General features: G+C 44.9%; 1 protein-coding gene across 1 annotated transcript in view; it reads right to left on the minus strand.

Moving 5' to 3' along the window:
* slc37a2 (solute carrier family 37 member 2) overlaps window positions 1-18,857 on the minus strand; it is a 64,808-nt gene extending 45,951 nt beyond the window's left edge. The window contains exon 1 of the mRNA XM_067971061.1: window positions 18,417-18,857. Within this exon, the coding sequence (XP_067827162.1) occupies window positions 18,417-18,478 (62 nt within the window). The 5' untranslated portion in view covers window positions 18,479-18,857. The remainder of the gene's footprint in view (window positions 1-18,416) is intronic.
* Between the last annotated feature and the right edge of the window lie 312 nt (window positions 18,858-19,169).

Here is a 19,169-nt window from a genome sequence, read left to right on the forward strand (position 1 = left end):
CCCAATAACCTTCAGTCCTAGACATTATCTGCCCTTTATTTATTTATTTTCAAAAAACCAAAAACAGTTGAACTGACACAGTACTAACTGCTTTGGCTGAGATTCTGTTCCATGTATTATCCATTACTTGTGGCAAAGGAGGAATAGGGAAGAGTGCTTCTCATTCCCAGCCTTGCTCAAGGCTTATTAATGGCGTGCTTGTGTTTAGTTACGTGTTAACTGTCCATGTTTAAAATTTAAAAAATCAGGAAATATGAGCATTTTTTTTAATCGTTCATGGGATGTGGGCGTCGCTGGCGAGGCCAGCATTTATTACCCATCCCTAATTGCCCTCGAGAAGGTGGTGGAGAGACGCCTTCTTGAACCGCTGCAGTCCGTGTGGTGAAGGTTCTCCCACAGTGCTGTTAGGAAGGGAGTCCCAGGATTTTGACCCAGCGACGATGGAGGAACAATATGTCACGCAACCAAAGGCTGTCAGTACTTTTGAGTAAAATTAAACTTTGAAGGGACCTATTTAAAAAAAGGTAATTGTCTTATATATTGGGTGAACAAAGCAACTTCCCAACATTAGCCTGCTGCCATCTACATGAATATCTTCAGGTCAGATGACTCAAAGCCCACACCAGCCAACGGTTAGCAGCCATGGGGACAACGCAAGAGAAAACCTGGCACGGGATCAAAAAATACTGTCAGTTTATAGGAGAATGAACTCTGACCCTTGAGTCCCACAATAAGCAGTTCGTGGGGATAAAGTGAGCCAGAGTTTATGGAAAACAAGGCAAAAAATTCTTCAATGCAAATTTCCTGTGTGCAATGTAACACATGACAGATTCATGAGCCAGGACATGAAGAGTGAGCAACAGTGCAACTCCACTTCTCAAAACCTTCAACATAGAAGTCGATAAACACTTGTTGGCCATTCATGCTGTTACGAAAAGAGATACAGAGCAGCACAACTGCAAGGTTTAAATGTTTGCAAATCAGTGACCATTGTGCAAGTGTTAGCCTAGATACAAGTGTTGGGCAGGCAATTGTAGGGCATCACAGCTGAGCTCAATCCCATTCACCGCTCCAGAAACAGACGCACATCCCTCTCTCCCCCAAAAAAGGGGGTGGATGCTGAGGGACTATCGGAGCTCAAGATTGAGATTGATAGATTTTTGTTGGGTAAGGGTATCAAGGAATATGGAGCAAAGGCGGGTAAATGGAGTTAAGATACAGATCAGCTGTAATCTAATTGAATGGTGGAGCAGGCTCGAGGGGGCTGAATGGCCTACTCCTGTTCCTATGTTCCAGAAACACACAGACATCTTGACTGGCCTTTCCTCTGCCTGGCCCAGGGAAAGAGGTCAACTGTAACACCATGATTGCTGCACCCACCAAGATCAACTTGAAATCAAACGTGGGATGGGCCAGTGTGAAGCTAGTTACCACACCACACAGTGATTTTACCCACTTGGCTATTGAAGGAACTTGTGGGGGGCTGCTTTAGAGAGAAAAACAAACTGATGGGTGCATGAAATATAAAAAGAACTGCCTCAGAGAATGTGATGAAGGGCACAGTGATGTTAACCAGTTTGTAATTCCTTAGGCTACGGATATAAAGATTCCCGAATTGCTCAGTCGCCATTTTCAACAGAAGAGGTTTTCAGTCACTAGCCTTTGCCAGATCTTCATTCCTCCATTCAGTCACTAGCTGGTAGCTCCCCAGTTCCAGACAAGGACCCATTTATTCAAGGGATGAGGGACTTCAGTTGTGTGGGGAGACTAGAGAAGCTGGGATACTTCTCCACAGAGCAGAGAAGGAGGAGGAGAAGGGGCGATTTAATAGAGGTGCTCAAAATTATCAGGGGTTTTGATGTACATAAGGAGAAACTGTTTCCAGTGGCAGGAGGGTCAGTAACCAAAGGACACAGATTTTAAGATAATTGTCAAGAGAAGCTGAGGGGAGGTGAAATTATTTTTTTTTAAAAATTGTTATGGTCTGGAATGCACTCTGAAAGGGTGGAGGAAGCAGATTAAATAGTAACTTTCATAAAGGAATTAAATAGAGTCATAGAGTTATACAGCACGGATCGAGGCCCTTCGGCCCATCGTGTCCGCGCCGGCCATCAGCCGTCTACTCTAATCCCATATTCCAGCATTTGGTCCGTAGCCTTGTATGCTATGGCATTTCAAGTGCTCATCCAAATGCTTCTTGAATGTTGTGAGGGTTCCTGCTTCCACAACCCTTTCAGACAGTGAGTTCCAGACTCCAACCACCCTCTGGGTGAAAAAGTTCTTTCTCAAATCCCCTCTAAACCTCCCGCCTTTTACCTTGAATCTATGTCCCCTTGTTATAGTACCCTCAACGAAGGGAAAAAGCTCCTTAGTATCCATCCTATCTGTGCCCCTCATAATTTTGTACACCTCAATCATGTCCCCCCTCAGCCTCCTCTGCTCCAAGGAAAACAAACCCAATCTTCCCAGTCTCTCTTCATAGCTGAAGCGCTCCAGCCCTGGTAACATCCTGGTGAATCTCCTCTGCACCCTCTCCAAAGCGATCACATCCTTCCTGTAGTGTGGCGACCAGAACTGCACACAGTACTCCAGCTGTGGCCTAACCAGTGTTTTATACAGCTCCATCATAACCTCCTTGCTCTTATATTCTATGCCTCGGCTAATAAAGGCAAGTATCCCATATGCCTTCTTTACCACCTTATCTACCTGTTCCGCCGCCTTCAGGGATCTGTGAACTTGCACACCAAGATCCCTCTGACCCTCTGTCTTGCCTAGGGTCCTCCCATTCATTGTGTATTCCCTTGCCTTGTTAGTCCCTCCAAAGTGCATCACCTCGCACTTTTCCGGGTTAAATTCCATTTGCCACTGTTCCGCCCATCTGACCAACCCATCTATATCGTCCTGCAGACTGAGGCTATCCTCCTCGCTATTTACCACCCTACCAATCCTTGTATCATCAGCGAACTTACTGATCATACCTTTTACATTCATATCCAAGTCGTTAATGTAGACCACAAACAGCAAGGGACCCAGCACCGATCCCTGTGGTACCCCACTGGCCACAGGCTTCCAGTCACAAAAACAACCTTCGACCATCACCCTCTGCCTTCTGCCACTAAGCCAGTTTTGTATCCAAAGTGCCAAGGCACCCTGGATTCCATGGGCTCGTACCTTCTTGACCAGTCTCCTGTGGGGGACTTTATCGAAGGCCTTACTGAAATCCATGTATACCACATCCACTGCGTTACCCTCATCCACACGCCTAGTCACCCCCTCAAAAAATTCAATCAAATTAGTCAGACATGATCTTCCCTTGACAAAGCCATGTTGACTATCCCTGATTAATCCTTGCTTCTCCAAGTGGAGACTAATTTTGTCCTTCAGAATTTTTTCCAATAATTTTCCTACCACTGATGTTAGGCTCACTGGCCTGTAGTTCCCCGGTTTTTCCCTACTCCCCTTCTTGAATAATGGTATTACATTAGTGGTTCTCCAGTCCTCTGGCACATCCCCTGTGGCCAGAGAGGTTCTGAATATATGTGTCAGAGCCCCCGCAATCTCCTCCTTTGCCTCACACAGTAGCCTGGGATACATTTCGTCCGGGCCTGGGGATTTATCCATTTTTAGGCCTGCTAAAACCACCAATACCTCCTCCCGCTCGATGTTAATATGTTCGAGTATATCATAGTCCCCCTACCGTATTTCTATGTCTACATCGTCCTTCTCCATAGTGAAAACAGATGCAAAAAATTCATTTAGAACCCCTCCTACATCTGCCGGCTCCACACACAGATTGCCATTTTTGTCCCTAATGGGCCCTATTTTTTCCCTAGTCATCCTCTTACCCTTAATATACTTATAAAACATCTTAGGATTTTCCTTTATTTTGCTCGCCAGTGTTATTTCATGGCCCCTCCTTGATCTCCTAATTTCTTTAAGTATCCCCCTGCACTTTTTGTACTCCTCTAGGGCTTCCTCCGTCTTTAGCCTTTTGTATCTGCCAAAAGCCCTCCTTTTTTTCCTAATCCATTCTCGTATATCCCCTGACATCCAAGGTTCCCTGGAGTTCTTGGAACCACCCTCGACCTTTATGGGAACATGTTGCCATTGTATGGTCTCAATCTCCCTTCTGAAAGACTCCCATTGCTCCGATGCGGATTTTCCTACAAGCAGCTGATCCCAGTCCATTTTGGCCAGATCCTGCCTTATCCTATTAAAATCGGCCTTCCCCCAATTTAGAACCTTTATTTCCGGCCCCTCCCTGTCCTTTTCCATGACCACCTTAAATCTCACCGAATTATGGTCACTGTCACCAATGTGCTCACCTACTAGCACTTCTTCCACTTGGCTGGCCACATTCCCTAGAATTAGGTCCAGTACCGCCCCCTCTCTTGTAGGACTTTCTACATGCTGGCTCAAAAAGCTCTCCTGGATGCACGTTAAGAATTTTGTACCCTCTAAGCCTTTTACACTCTGAGTATCCCAGTTAATATTGGGGAAGTTGAAATCCCCCACTATTATTACCCTATTATTTGCACAATTTTCTGAGATTTGCTTACATATCTGTTCCTCTATCTCCCCCTGACTGTTTGGGGGTCTATAGTACACTCCCATCAAAGTGCTTGCCCCCTTTTTGTTTTTAAGCTCCACCCATATGGCCTCATTAGAGGAACCTGCTAATATATCATCCCTCCTTATGGCAGTAATTGATTCTTTAATTAATATTGCGACCCCCCCCTCCTCTTATACCCCCCCCTCTGTCTCGCCTGAAGATTCTGTACCCCGGAATATTGAGCTGCCAGTCTTGCCCCTCCCTCAACCATGTCTCTGTGACAGCAACAATATCATACTCCCATGTGTTTATCAACACCTTCAGTTCATCCACCTTATTCGCAAGACTCCTTGCATTAAAATAGATGCCATCCAGCCTTGCCCTTACATATTTGCCCTGTCTTCCAAGCTGACTTGTTTTTTTCTCTATATTTGGCTGCACATCACCCCCTATTGTAGCTCCACTCTGTATCCCATCCCCCTGCCAAGTTAGTTTAAACCCCCCCCCCCCCCAACAGTGCTAGCAAACCTCCCCGCAAGGATATTTGTCCCGCTCTGGTTCAGGTGCAACCCGTCCGACTTGTACAAGTCCCACCTTCCCCAGAAGCAGGCCCAGTGATCCAGGAAACTGAAACCCTCCCTCCTGCACCAACTCTTTAGCCACGCATTCATCTGTTCTATCCTCCTATTTCTATACTCACTAGCCCGTGGCACTGGGAGTAATCCAGAGATTACAACCTTTGAGGTCCTGCTCTTTAATCTGCTACCTAGCTCCCTAAATTCTTGATGCAGGACCTCATCTCCCTTCCTACCTATGTCGTTGGTCCCAATGTGGACCACGACCTCTGCCTGCTCACCCTCCCCCTTGAGAATGCCCTGTAGCCGCTCAGTGACATCCATGACCCTGGCACCAGGGAGGCAACAAACCATCCTGGAGTCACGTTTACGGCCACAGAAACGCCTGTCTGTTCCCCTTACGATAGAATCCCCTACCACTATAGCTCTTCCACTCTTTTTCCTCCCAGCCTGTGCAGCAGAGCTACCCCTGGTGCCAGGAAGTTGGCTGCTGCTGCCTTCCCCTGATAAGTCATCCCCCTCAACAATATCCAAGGCGGTATATACTTGAAAAGGAAAAATTCTCAGGACTATGGGGAAGAGCAGGGCAGTGGGATTAATTGGATCGTTCTTTTAAAGAGCTAGCACAGACACGACATGTCGAATGGCCTTCTTCTGTGCTGTAAGATTCTATAATTTACAGTGGAATTTTTGAATTTAGTTACAATCTTCAAATCATACTTCTGTAAGCAATTACATTAGTAAATGTTTCTATGCTGTAGTTTGCTCCAGCTTTTTCCCTGTGGTGCCCAAGTGGAAGGACGAGGTTTCCCTGCAAGAACCCATCCTGCCTCTTCCAACCCAGGTTCATGTCTCAGCTACATTGGCTTTGGTACCAAAAGCTGGGATGGGTTTCATTACATTCCCCAAACCTCCCCACTAAAGAAATTTCAAGGCAGCTCCACCAGCTCTTTGAAAAACAAATCTTGTTCTTCTCGTCTCCACACAGATTGTTCTATATTGCAAACAATGTCATACTCGTCATGTTGTGGCGTATTCTGGAGTGGATCATTCTAGACTGAATCTAGTTTGTTATATTGCAGCCAGGTGCCGAGTCAACTGAGCACATAATCTAGGCTAATGCTCCAGTGCAGTACCGAGGGTGCGCTGCACTGTCGGAGGTGCAGTCTTTCGGATGAGACATTAATCCAAGGACCCGTCTGCCCTGTCAGGTGGACGTAAAAGATTCCATGGCACTACTTCGAAGAGCAGGTGGGGGGGGCCTTCCTGGTGTCTAGGCCAATATTTATCCCTCAACCAACATCGCTAAAAAGATTATCTGGTCATTACTTCATTGTTGTTTGTGGGACCTTGTTGTGCACTAATTGGCTGCTACGTTACAACGGTGATTACACTTCAAAAAATACTTCATTTGCTGTAAAGCACTTTGGGACGACCCAAGGTCACGACAGGCTCTATATAAATGCATGTCTTTCTTTCAACTGGGAGCTTCTACTAGTGTTTCATTTGTTTTGCCATAAGCAGTGCTGGGTTAGGCCACACATCAGAGGCCAGACTGCAGCAAATTTCAAAGATTCTCCAATTCTTAAAAGTGTAAATGGGCAGTGAGTCAGTCCCAATGCTCGTCTGCAAGTACCTTGACCTCAGTTATAACCAACTTTTAAAACATAAAATTGAGTAAAAGGTCAAACAGATAATAAATCACCACGGTTACAGATTTAAAATTGCCACAAAAAATGTGGACCTGAACCTGGAAATACCACCAACAGTCCTGTAATACTTAGTAATAAAAATTCACTTATTTAACCACTATATGTCAGTGACCCTAATAATATTATACATTATATAGCGTCAAACAGTGTATTGGCCAACTCATTATGACCTATCCCACAGGAGAGCCGCTAACATAGTAAAAAGGAAATCCAGAATACATCAATGTGCAAATACCAGTCAGTTGGTCAATAAATAGAACATTTTCAGAATGTGTCTGTGAATTTGCTCTCATTAAGGTGTAACAGTGATTAAACCACTCCACACCATCAAGACACTCAAAGCAATAGAACCTTGCAACAGCAAATATGTCTGAACAGAACTCTACTTCGTGCTGGCTCTCCAACTCATGCTAGAAATGCAGCCAGTCTCGGGGACATCCAGTGTTCAGTTCTATTGGAAGCTGTTCTTAGAAAATATTGGACACAGCCTCAGGGCAAGAGGTACAAATGAGATGGTTTGCACACCGTTTTGAATCCAGACTCAAAATAGGTGTTTGCAATACCTAAGATGTACTGTCTGGGCAAATTTCCTTTAAAAATACCAAATTCACATTTTCATGGTTAGGTAAAGTGTTTAAGCAAATTTTTCTCCCTCCAACGCAATAATGCAAATCGTCCCTAACATCACATGGTCCCTGTTATTAGCGTGAAGATATGATAAGGCTTTTCTGCTAGCCACAAAAAAAATCTGCCAAGCACCATTTCACAAGATCACAAGATAGCTGGACGAGGAAGGCTATTTGGCCCATCTTAATTCATCCATCCAGAAAAATCCCAACGTCAAAAAAAAAGCTTCACCTAATTATTTCTTAAATGATTCCAGTACTCTACTACCTCCACCACTCTATCTGGAATTTTATTCCGCACATTGATCACTCTTCATGTGAAGAATTTCCTGATATAAGTCCTAAAATTACCTTTCACTAGTTTGAACCTTTAGTTCTACTAGGACAATTTTAAATAGTATTCTGTATTGACTTCTTCCTAGAATACATATTTATATTCATCCCAGTTAACACCATCTCCATTCACCTGCAGGATTTGTAAGTAAGAACTTGCATTTATAAAGTGTTTTCACGACTTCAGGACATCCCAAAGTGCTTCATAGCCAATGAAGGACTTGTACAGGCCATTGTCCCCTCTCACTTTTAGTTCTTTAATCCATTTAGGGTCACGTTTGCTTAGTCTGAGCATGCTGGTTTCAGGATTATATTTACCCCACATGCTCAGCATCATACCACATTCCAAGCAGTTTTAACTTCCCTTTTACAGACTCGATTCAAATGTATGAGTGTGCTTCCCCTTTCAACTAAAGCGCACAGTCTAGTCCACCATTAACCAGTGAAAAATAACAAAGAACTTGTATTCATATAGAGCCTTTCACGACCTCAGGATGCCCCAAAGTGCTTTACAGCCAATGAAGTACTTTTGACGTATAGTCACTGTTGTAATATAGGAAACAGCAATGATAGAATGACCAGATAATCTGCTTTAGTGATGTTGGTTAAGGAATAAATATTGGCCAGGACACCAGGGTGAACTCCCCTGCTCTTCTTCGAAATAGTACCATGGGATCTTTCACATCCATCTACGAGGGTACGGGACCTCAGTTTAACATCTCATCCGAAAGATCGCACCTCCAAGAGTACTGCACTAAAAGTGTCAGCCTAGATTATTGTGTTCAAGTGGTGAACGGTTGTTTTTCAGGCTGGAAGGAAGTGTGCAGTGGTGTCCCCCAGGTGTCGATGTTGGGACCACTGCTCTTTGATATATATTCATGACCTGGACTTAGCATAATTTCAAAGTTTGCAGATAAGAAACTTGGAAATGTAGTAAACAATGAGGAGGATAGTAACAGACTTCAGGACATGTGAAATGGGCAGACACATGGCAGATGAAATTTAACATAGAAGTATGAAGTGATTCATTTTGGTAGGAAGAATGAGGAGAGGCAATATAAACTAAATGGTACAATTTTAGAGGGGGTGCAGCCTTGGGCGTGTCCATACCCAAATCTTTGAAGGTGGCAGGCCAGGTTGAGAAGGCTGCTAAAAAGGCATACAGGATCCATGGCTTTAGAAATAGAGGCGTAGAGTACAAGAGCAAGGAAGTTACGATAAACCTTTATACAACACTGGTTAGGCCCCAACTGGAGTATTGTGTCCAATTCTGGGCACTGCACTTTAGGAAGGAAGTCAAGGCCTTGGAGAAGGTGCAGAGGAGATTTACTAGAATGGTACCAAGGATGAAAGACTTCAGTTACGTGCAAAGACTGGAGAATCTGGGGTTGTTCTCCTTAGAACAGAGAAAGTCAAGGGGAGATTTGATAGAGGTGCTCAAAATCATAAAGGGTTTTGGTAGAGTAAATAAGGAGAAACTGTTTCCAGTGGCAGAAGGGTCAGTAACCAGAGGACACAGATTTAAGGTAATTGGCAAAAGAAGCAGAGGCGACATGAGGAAAAAAATTGACGCAGCGAGTTGTTATGCTCTGGAATGCACTGCCTGAAAGGGCGGTGGAAGCAGATTCAACAATAACTCTCAAAGAGGGAGATGGATAAATACATAAAGTGGAAAACTTTGCAGGGCTATGGGGAAAGTGCAAGGGAGTGGGACTAATTGGATAGCTCTTTCAAAGTGCTGGCACAGATGGGCTGAATGGCCTCCAAAACTTCAAAAGTACATGTAAAGCACTTTGGTATATCCCAAGGTCTAGAAAGGTGCTATATAAATGCAAGTCATTTTCTTTTTAAAAATGAAAGGTTGTTCAATGTAACTTTAAAAGACCAGCGCATGTGTGAATCTCACAGATGTAAGGTTAATGCAGTTACATATGCAGCTCTCAGTCTTGCAGACCTTCCGTTTTGCCTGACGTGTCAAACCAATGCTCACATTGTGGCTGGCTGGGGGTGAGGTTTAGGAACGACAACAGACTGGTGTGACGTCAATAGTTTCAGTTCTTTTGCATACTGGCCAAAAACTTTACTGATGAAGGGACCGAATGTATGGTTGCTAAATTTGCTGATGACACAAAGGTAGGTAGGAAAGTAAATTGTGAAGAGGACATAAGGAGTCTGCAGAGGGATATAGATAGGTTAAGTGAGTGGGTGAAAAATTGGCAGATGGAGTATAATGTGGGAAAATGTGAAGTTGTCCACTTTGGCAGGAGGGATAGAAAAGCAGTATATTATTTAAATGGAGAGAGATTGCAGAACTCTGAGGTACAGAGGGATCTGGGTGTCCTAGTATATGAATCACAAAGTTAGTATGCAGGTACAGCAAGTGATTAGGAAGGCAAATGGAATTTTGTTATTTATTGCAAGGGGAATGGAATATAAAGTAGAGATGTTTTGCTAGTTGTACAGAGCATTGGTGAGACCACATCTAGAAAACAGTGTGCAGTTTTGGTCTCCTTATTTAAGGACATAATTGCTTTAGAGGAGGTTCAGAGAAGGTTCACTCGGCTGATTCCTGGGATGAGGGGATTATCTTTGAGGAAAGGTTGCACAAGTTGGGCCTGTATATATTGCAGTTTAGAAGAATGAGTGGTGATCTTATTGAAACATATAAGATCCTGAGGGGACTTGAAGGGGTAGATGCTGAGAGGATGTTTCCCCTTGTGGGAGAAACTAGAACTAGGGGTCACAGTTTAAAAATAAGGGGTCTCCCATTTAAGGCGGAGATGAGGAGAAATGTTTTCTCTCAGAGGGTCATGAGTCTGTGGAACTCCCTTCCCCAGAGAGCGGTGGAGGCAGGGTCATTGAATAATTTTTTTTTTAAGGCAGAGTTAGATAGATTCCTGATTAACAAGGGAGTCAAAGGTTATAGTAGGTAGATGGGAAAGTAGGGTTGAGGTCACAATCAGATCAGCCATGATCTTACCAAATGGCAAAGCAGGCTCGAGGGACCGAATGGCCTACTCCTGCCATTCATATGTGCGTTTGCAATATATATTTCGATCAGCACCAATAACAGGGCAAGTTAGGCTGCATTTACACTATAACTGCAGCATTGATGCCAAATGGTTTTGCTTCCCACTGACGCCAGAATCTGGAGTCATGGTCCGACCTGACTGGAGCAAAGCAGTGTCAGAGGGAGTTGTACTCTGCCTCAGAGTTAGTTTGGACCTTAGCACCCAGCTTACATTGCATCTTAGTGATGATAAAGAAGCTAAAACTGCTTCCCCATGACATTACATTTGTAGTGTAAATGTACTCTTAAGGAAACACTGTCTTTGCCGTCCAAGAGGAAGAATAGGAAACAGCTGCGCATCATTTACCACTAAGAGAAACTTTGCCACACTTGCACCATTTAAACAAATGCCCAAACACATGAAAACAACTGCCAGGCACTAAAAAAGGCAGCACCACTTCAAATTCTCAATACCTGCCATATACAAACTGCATTATCACGTCATCAATTTATCTGACCAAAAATATCAGCCGGCCATTCAACAAAGTACAATGCCAAAGGTGGCAAACTTCAGTTATGGGGAGAGTCTGGAACTATTTCTACTGGAGTAAAGAAGGGAAAGATGAGTAGTGTTTTTCAATTTAGGTTTTAAAATTATGAGGGGCTTTAATGGGATGAATTGGGAAATAGGATTGGGGAGATAGTGATGAGCAGTAATCAATTTTAAATTTGTCACTAAGAGTGAGATTAGGAGAAATTTCTCTACGCTGAGGGTTGTTGAAGTGTGGAATGTGTTGTCAAAGGGAATGGTTAAAGTCGAGACCATTGCATCTTTTAAAGGGAAATGTGGTTAAACATTTGAAGCAGAGGAAGGTACATGGCTATGTGGAGATAGTGGAGCAGTGGATTCCTCTAGCAAAGAGCCGACACAAACATGGGCCAAATAGTCTCCTCCTGTGCTGTAAACTTCTTTGGTTCCATGGTGCTGCCGACCTGGCAGCTCAGTTAGTTAAGTAGCTGAACCATGACAGACCAGGAAGATCCCAACTTCAATTCCTGGTGTTTGTTGACTTATGCTGTCAACAGCAAGGAAAAAAAGAGAAATGGAGGACCATTGTGGCTGTTATTACAAGACCTTTCACATAGCGCTAGTGGGAAGGGAGAATAGGATCGAACCAGGGAGAGCCGAGGGGTGGGGGAAGCAGAAAAAAAAGGAAGAGGATAAGGAGCACAGCAGCAAGCCTGAAAGGCAGGCTGGGGAGCTCAACAACTTGCATTTATTTAGCACCTTTAACATAGTAAAAAGCATCCCATGGTGCTTCACAGGAGCGATTTTCAAACAAAATTTGACACCGAGCCACATAAGGAGATATTAGGGCAGGTGACCAAAAGCTTGGTCAAAGGGGTAAATTTTGAGGAGAGTCTTAAAGGAGGAGAGAGTTAGAGAGATTTAGGGAGGGAATTCCAGAGCTTAGGGCCTAGGTAGCTGAAGGAACTACCGCCCCGATTAAAATCAGGGATGCGCAAGAGGCAAGAATTGGAGGAGCGCAGAGATCGCGGAGGGTTGTAGGGCTGGAGGAGGTTACAGAGAAAGGGAGGGGCGAAGCCATGGAGGGATTTGAAAACAAGGAGGAGAATTTTAAAATTGAGGCATTCCCAGACCGGGAGCCAATGAAAGTCAGCAAGCACAGGAACGATGGGTGAACGGGGCTTGGTACGGGCAGCAATGTTTTGGATGAGTTCACATTTATGGATGGTGGAAGATGGCTGGCCAGGAGAGCATTGGAATTATCAAATCTAGAGATAACAAATGCATGGATGAGAGTTACAGCAGATGAGCTGAGGCGGGGTGGAGACGGGCGACGTTACGGAGGTGGAAGTAAGAGGTCTTTGTGATAGTGGTGGCGGCAATATTGATTAAGGAGAATATTGCAGTGCTGGAGAGAGGGAGAGGATGGCCTGGAGGGGTCAAGGACAGAATCTATTTAGTTAGAGTTAAGAAACAAGAGGCACCATTACATTACTGGATGTATTCTATAGGCCACCAACTAGTGGGAAGGATATACAGGAGCAAATTTGCAGGGAAATTACAGGGAGGTGAAGAGCCATAGAGTAGAGATAACGGGGGACTTCAACTATCCTAATGTAGACTGGGATAGTAACAGTGTAAAGGGCAGAGAGGGGGAAGAATTTCTGAAGTGTGTTCAGGAGAACTTCCTTGATCAGTATGTTTCCGGCCCAACGAGGAAGGAGGCATTGCTGGATCTGGTACTGGGGAATGAGGTGGGTCAAGTGGAGTAAGTGTCAGTAGGGGAATATTTACAGATCAGTGATCATAGTACCATAAGGTTTAGATTAGCTATGGAAAAGGACAAGGAGCAATTTAGAGTAAAAATACTTAATTGGAGGAGGGCCAATTTCAGTGAGTTGAGAAAGGATCTGACCCGGGTCAATTAGAATCAAAGATTGGGAGGCAAAACTGTAATCGAACAATGGGAAGCCTTTAAAAAGGAGATGGTTTGGTTACAGTCTAGGTACATTCCCACAAGGGGGAAAAGGTAGAGCAACCAAAGCCAGACCTCCCTGGATGACGAAAGAGATAGCGAGTAAGAGAAAGCAGTAAAAGGGGGCGTATGACAGATGTCAGGTTTTTTTTTTAAATTCATTCACGGGATGTGGGTGTCGCTGGCGAGGCCAGCATTTATTGCCCATCCCTAATTGCCCTAGAGAAGGTTGTGGTGAGCCGCCTTCTTGAACCGCTGCAGTCCGTGTGGTGACGGTTCTCCCACAGTGCTGTTAGGAAGGGAGTTCCAGGATTTTGACCCTTGATAATACAAGTGAGAACCAGGCTGAATAGAGAAAGTTCAGAGGGGAAGTGAAAAAGGAAATAAGAGGGGCAAAGAAAGAGTAGGTAAATAGACTGGCAACTAACAAAAGGAAATCCAAAAGTCTTCTATAGGCATATAAATAGTAAACGGGTAGAAAGGAGGGGTGGACCAATTAGGGACCAAAAAGAGACCTACGCATGGAGGCAAAGGGCAGGGCTGAGGTACTAAGAGTACTTTGCATCTACCTTTACCAAGGAAGAAGATGCAGCCAAAGTCACAGTAAAAGAGGTAGCTGAGATATTGGATGGACTAAAAATTGATAAAAGGAGGTACTAGAAAGACTGGCTGCACTTAAAGTAGATAAGTTCTGAATACTGGTGGAGGAGGAGGGTTCCTCTGGAGTGCAGCCAGAGCCAAGTCCACAGCACAATGGATGGCTCAGCAGTACAGGAGGGGCTGGGGAGGGCTAGAGGGAAAAAGTCAGGAGAGCAATGGTGATAGGGGATTTTATAGTTAGGGGAGCAGACAGGCGTTTCTGCGGCTGCAGATGTGATTCCAGGATGGTATGTTGCCTCCCTGGTGCCAGGGTCAAGGATGTCACTGAGTGGCTGCAGAACATTGTGGTGGGGTGGGGTTGTGAACAGACAGAAGTCGTGGTCCATATTGGTACCAACAACACAGGTAGAAAGAGGAATGAGGTCCTGCAGTTAGATTTTAAGGAGTTAGGAAAGAAGTTAAGAAGCAGGACCTCAAAAAGATAGTAATCTCTGGATTACTCCCGGTGACTCACACTAATAAGAACATAAGAAATAGGAGCAGGAGTAGGCCAATCGGCCCCTCGAGCCTGCTCTGCCATTCAATAAGATAATGGCTGATCTGATCCTAACCTCAAATCTAAATTCATGTCTAATTTCCTGCCCGCTCCCCGTAACCCCTAATTCCCTTTACTTCTAGGAAACTGTCTATTTCTGTTTTAAATTTATTTATTGATGTAGCTTCCACAGCTTCCTGGGGCAGCAAATTCCACAGACCTACCACCCTCTGAGTGAAGAAGTTTCTCCTCATCTCAGTTTTGAAAGAGCAGCCCCTTATTCTAAGATTATGCCCCCTAGTACTAGTTTCACCCATCCTTGGGAACATCCTTACCGCATCCACCCGATCAAGCCCCTTCACAATCTTATATGTTCCAATAAGATCGCCTCTCATTCTTCTGAACTCCAATGAGTAGAGTCCCAATCTACTCAACCTCTCCTCATATGTCCACCCCCTCATCCCCGGGATTAGCCTAGTGAACCTTCTTTGTACTGCCTCGAGAGCAAGTATGTCTTTTCTTAAGTATGGACACCAAAACTGTATGCAGTATTCCAGGTGCGGTCTCACTAATACCTTATATAACTGCAGCAATACCTCCCTGTTTTTATATTCTATCCCCCTAGCAATAAAAGCCAACATAGCCAATATGAGTATAGAAATAGGAGGATAGAGCAGATGAATGTGTGGCTGGAGAGATGGTGCAGGAGGGAGGACTTTAGACTCCTGAGGCATTGGGACCAGTTCTGGGGAAGGTGGGACTTGTACAGGCTGGACGGGTTGCACCTCAACAGAGCTGAGACCAATGTCCTCATGGAGAGGTTCACTAGTGCTGTGGGGGGCACGGTTTAAACTAATTTGGGGGATGGGCACCAGGATGTAGCAATGGAAAGGAGAAACAAGGGGCACAAAGGATCGGGGGAGTAAGTAATAGTACAGTATTAAGTGGGATCAGACTAAGAATAAAAGAAAGTCTAAGACTGGTTTGCAATGCATGTGTGTAAATGCACAAAGTGTGGTAAATCAGGTTGGTGAGCTGCAGGCGCAAATAGCCACATGGGAATATGATGTTGTGGCGTTAATGGAGACCTGGATCAAAAAAGGGCAGGATTAGGTACTAAATATCCCTGGATACATGGGGTCCAGGAAAGAAGCGGGGGGGGGGGTGGGGTGGGGGAAGAAAGGTGGCGGTATTGATTAAGGACAATATTGCAGTACTGGAGAGAGAGGATGTCCTGGAAGGGTCAAGGACAGAATCTATTTGGTTAGTTAAGAAATAAAAATGACGTGCCATTACACTGCTGGGTGTATTCTATAGGCCACCAATTAGTGGGAAGATAGAGGAGCAAATTTGCAAGGAAATTACAGAGAGGTGCAAAAGGTAGAGATAACTGGGGACTTCAACCATCCTAATATAGACTGGGATAACAATAATAAGGGGCACATAGGGGGAGGAATTTTTGAAATGTGTTCAGGATAACTTTCTTAACCAGTATGTTTCCGGCCCAATGAGGAAGGAGGCATTGCTGGACTTGGGTCTAAGGAATGAGGTGGGCCAAGTGGAGCAAGTGTCAGTGGGGGAGCAGCAATCATAGTATCATAAAGGTTTAGAATAACTATGGAAAATGACATGAACTACTCTAAAGTAAAAATACTCAATTGGAGGAGGGCCGATTTCAATGGGACGAGAACAGAACTGGCCTGGGTAAATTGGAATCAAAGATTGGCAGGCAAAACTATAATTGAACAGTGGGCGGCCTTTAAGGAGATGATGGTTCGGGTGCAGTCTAGGCACATTCCCACGAGGGGGAAAGGTAGGGCAACTAAACCAGAGCTCCCTGGATGACAAAAGAGATAGTGAGTAAAATGAAATGGAAAAAAGGGGCGTATGACAGATGTCAGGTTGATAACACAATGAGAACCAGGCAGAATATAGAAAGTTCAGAGGGGAAGTGAAAAAGGAAATAAGGTCAAAGAGAGAGTATGAGAATAGACTGGCAGACAATATAAAAGGGAATCCAAAGATTTAAAAAGGTAATTGGCAAAGAACCAAAGGCGACATGAGGAAAAGGTTTTTTTTTTAACGCAGCGAGTGGTTATGATCGGGAATGCACTACTTGAAAGGGTGGTGGAGGCAGATTCAATCGTGGCTTTCAAAAGAGAATTGGATAAGTACTTGAAGGAAAAAAATTTGCAGGGCTACGGGGAAAAAGCAGGGGAGTTGGACTAGCCGGATTGCACTTGGAGCGCCGGCATGGGCTAGACGGGTCGAATGGCCTCCTTCTGTGCTGTAACCATTCTATGATTCTACGTGTGGTCAGAAGCTCATTTCAGGGTCAAATAAGATGCCAAGGTTGCAAACTGTCTGGTTCAGCCTCAGACAGTGACCAAGGAGAGGGATGGAGTCGGTGGCTAGGGAACAGAGTTTGTGGCGGGGACCAATGACAATGGCTTCAGTCTTCCCAATATTTAGTTGGAGGAAATTTTCGCTCATCCAGTACTGGATGGATGTTGGACAAGCAGTGTGACAAATCAGAGACAGTGGAGGGGTCGAGGGAGGTGGTGGTGAGGTAGAGATGGGTGTCGTCAGTGTACATGAAGAACCTGACATTGTGTCACTGAGGGGGGCAATATGTAGATGAGAAATAGGGGGGGGGGGCAAGGATTGATCTTGGGGGGGGGGGGGGGGGGCTCCAGAGCTAATGGTGCGGGAAGAGAAGCCAATGCAGGTGATTGTCTGCCTACGACTAGCTAGATAAGCATGGAACCAGGCGAGTGCAGTCCCACCCAGCTGGACGATAGAGAGGTGTCGGAGGAGCAGGGCGTGGTCAACAGTGTCAAAGGCTGCAGACAGATCGAGAAGGATGAGGAGGGATAGTTTACCACGGTCACATAGGATGTCATTTGTTCTTTGATAAGGGCCGTTTCAGTACTGCAGCAGAGGCAAGGACCTTTCGCACAGCATTGGTGGGAAGGGAGAATAAGTCAGAACCAGGGAGAGCTGTGGGGTGGGACAGCAGAGAGAAGAGAATAGGAAGAGGATAAGGAACACTGCAGCAAGCATGGGAGGCAGGGTAGAGTGCTCAGGAAGAACAAGCCAAGAAGCCAGCTCACAGGCAACTTAAATGAAAGCTGTACAGCCTGTGGGGCATCTGTAACTGAAGGAGTCTCTCACTGGTACAATAACGAAGCAGTAGAGACTCAGTCACACCCAGACCCACCCCATCATGGATTCCACCTTAATCTCTTGAGCAAAACGCTACAGTATCTGTCTACTTACACCTCCTTTATTCAGGCCTGGCTGGCTGTTTCCCCCAGTTCCATCTTCGTCATTCCAATAGCATAGGTTCCCAAGGAGAATTTGAGTATCTCTGTACTTACTCCTTCCTATAACCTTCATTACCATCCTTAACCAGATATTTATCCAGCTCGTTCCAAGATTTGATTGGCACAGCATTAACTACCACTGCTGGGATTTATTCCACACATCCCCTACTCGATAATCCAAATCCTCACTCTCCCTTGAAAGGTGTTTATTTTGTACTGTAAGCGCTAATTCTATGGAACATTCCAAGTGGAAAATGGGTATTTAACGACTCTTTACAGCTAACTCATAAACTCAGTCACCATCTCTAGTTCGAAAGTAATCAAATATTTTACCATCCCTCGTGAGGTGCGGCAGAAAACAAAATCCAGAAATAGCAGGGCGAGGTACAGAGGCACTAGGGCCAGACAGAGAGAGATAAAAGACATTCAGACAGACACACACACAAAGAGGGAGCAGAGAGAGAGAGACAGACACAAAAGAAAGAAAGAGACCTGCAAGGCTATAGTGCCTCTTTCTTTTGTCCTTCTCTCGAAAGGTAGTTGATATCCTAACGAACAAAGACTTACACGCGGCTCGGTTACCAGGTAACAGAAACCAATACTTGGAATGTAGATCACCCCCACACAACAAAACGCTTCTTACCAGCTGTCTCTGGGAAATGACCGAATACAGCGGATCCCCGGGGGCAGCCTAGACCGTACCATGATTCACTCAGTAACGATTTCTAAAACGGAAATGAACGAGACAACAAGCAGCAGCAGCAGCACCGAGGGATTCCCTCTTGACAAACTCCCGCAAATGATTCCTATTCTCTGCGTCTCGCCTTTTAAAGTTCAGCAATTAGCCCCAGCAGGGGAGGGGAGAGTGGTCCCGAGGGCGTCTGTGATTGAAGTCTGGTGCGGGAGGTCGCCTGTTGTATCCATACGGCCCCGGTGATGTAACAAATTACATGGAAATGTTTCCCACCGCAGGACAAGGTAACAAATGTCACAGAGCAAGACTTCCGGCACGGACCAGCTGAGGAGGGATTCAATCACATGTCTAAATCCTGTCACTGCAGATCACAAGGACGAGCCATCAGCAACCAGCCACGATTGGAGATTTTCCACCTACACCACCATGTGACCCGGCTGAAACTGACGAGAGAGAGAAAAGAGCCAATGAAACTGACTTGGGTGCAAAAAACTCAGCAAATGCGCTGCTCAGACTTGGTGGATTTCTGCTGCAAAAAAAAAATCGCGCTCCTCTCATCAAGATCACGCTGCACTTAAACCAGTGATTGGAGGCTGCAATTCCTGTATTATGCTTTACCAGACAGATGTAAACAATTTTACAACACCAAGTTATAGTCCAGCAATTTTATTTTAAATTCACAAGCTTTCGGAGGCTTCCTCC

This window comes from Heptranchias perlo, chromosome 33 (assembly GCF_035084215.1).
Source record: "Heptranchias perlo isolate sHepPer1 chromosome 33, sHepPer1.hap1, whole genome shotgun sequence".
NCBI classification, from domain to species: Eukaryota; Metazoa; Chordata; class Chondrichthyes; order Hexanchiformes; family Hexanchidae; genus Heptranchias; species Heptranchias perlo.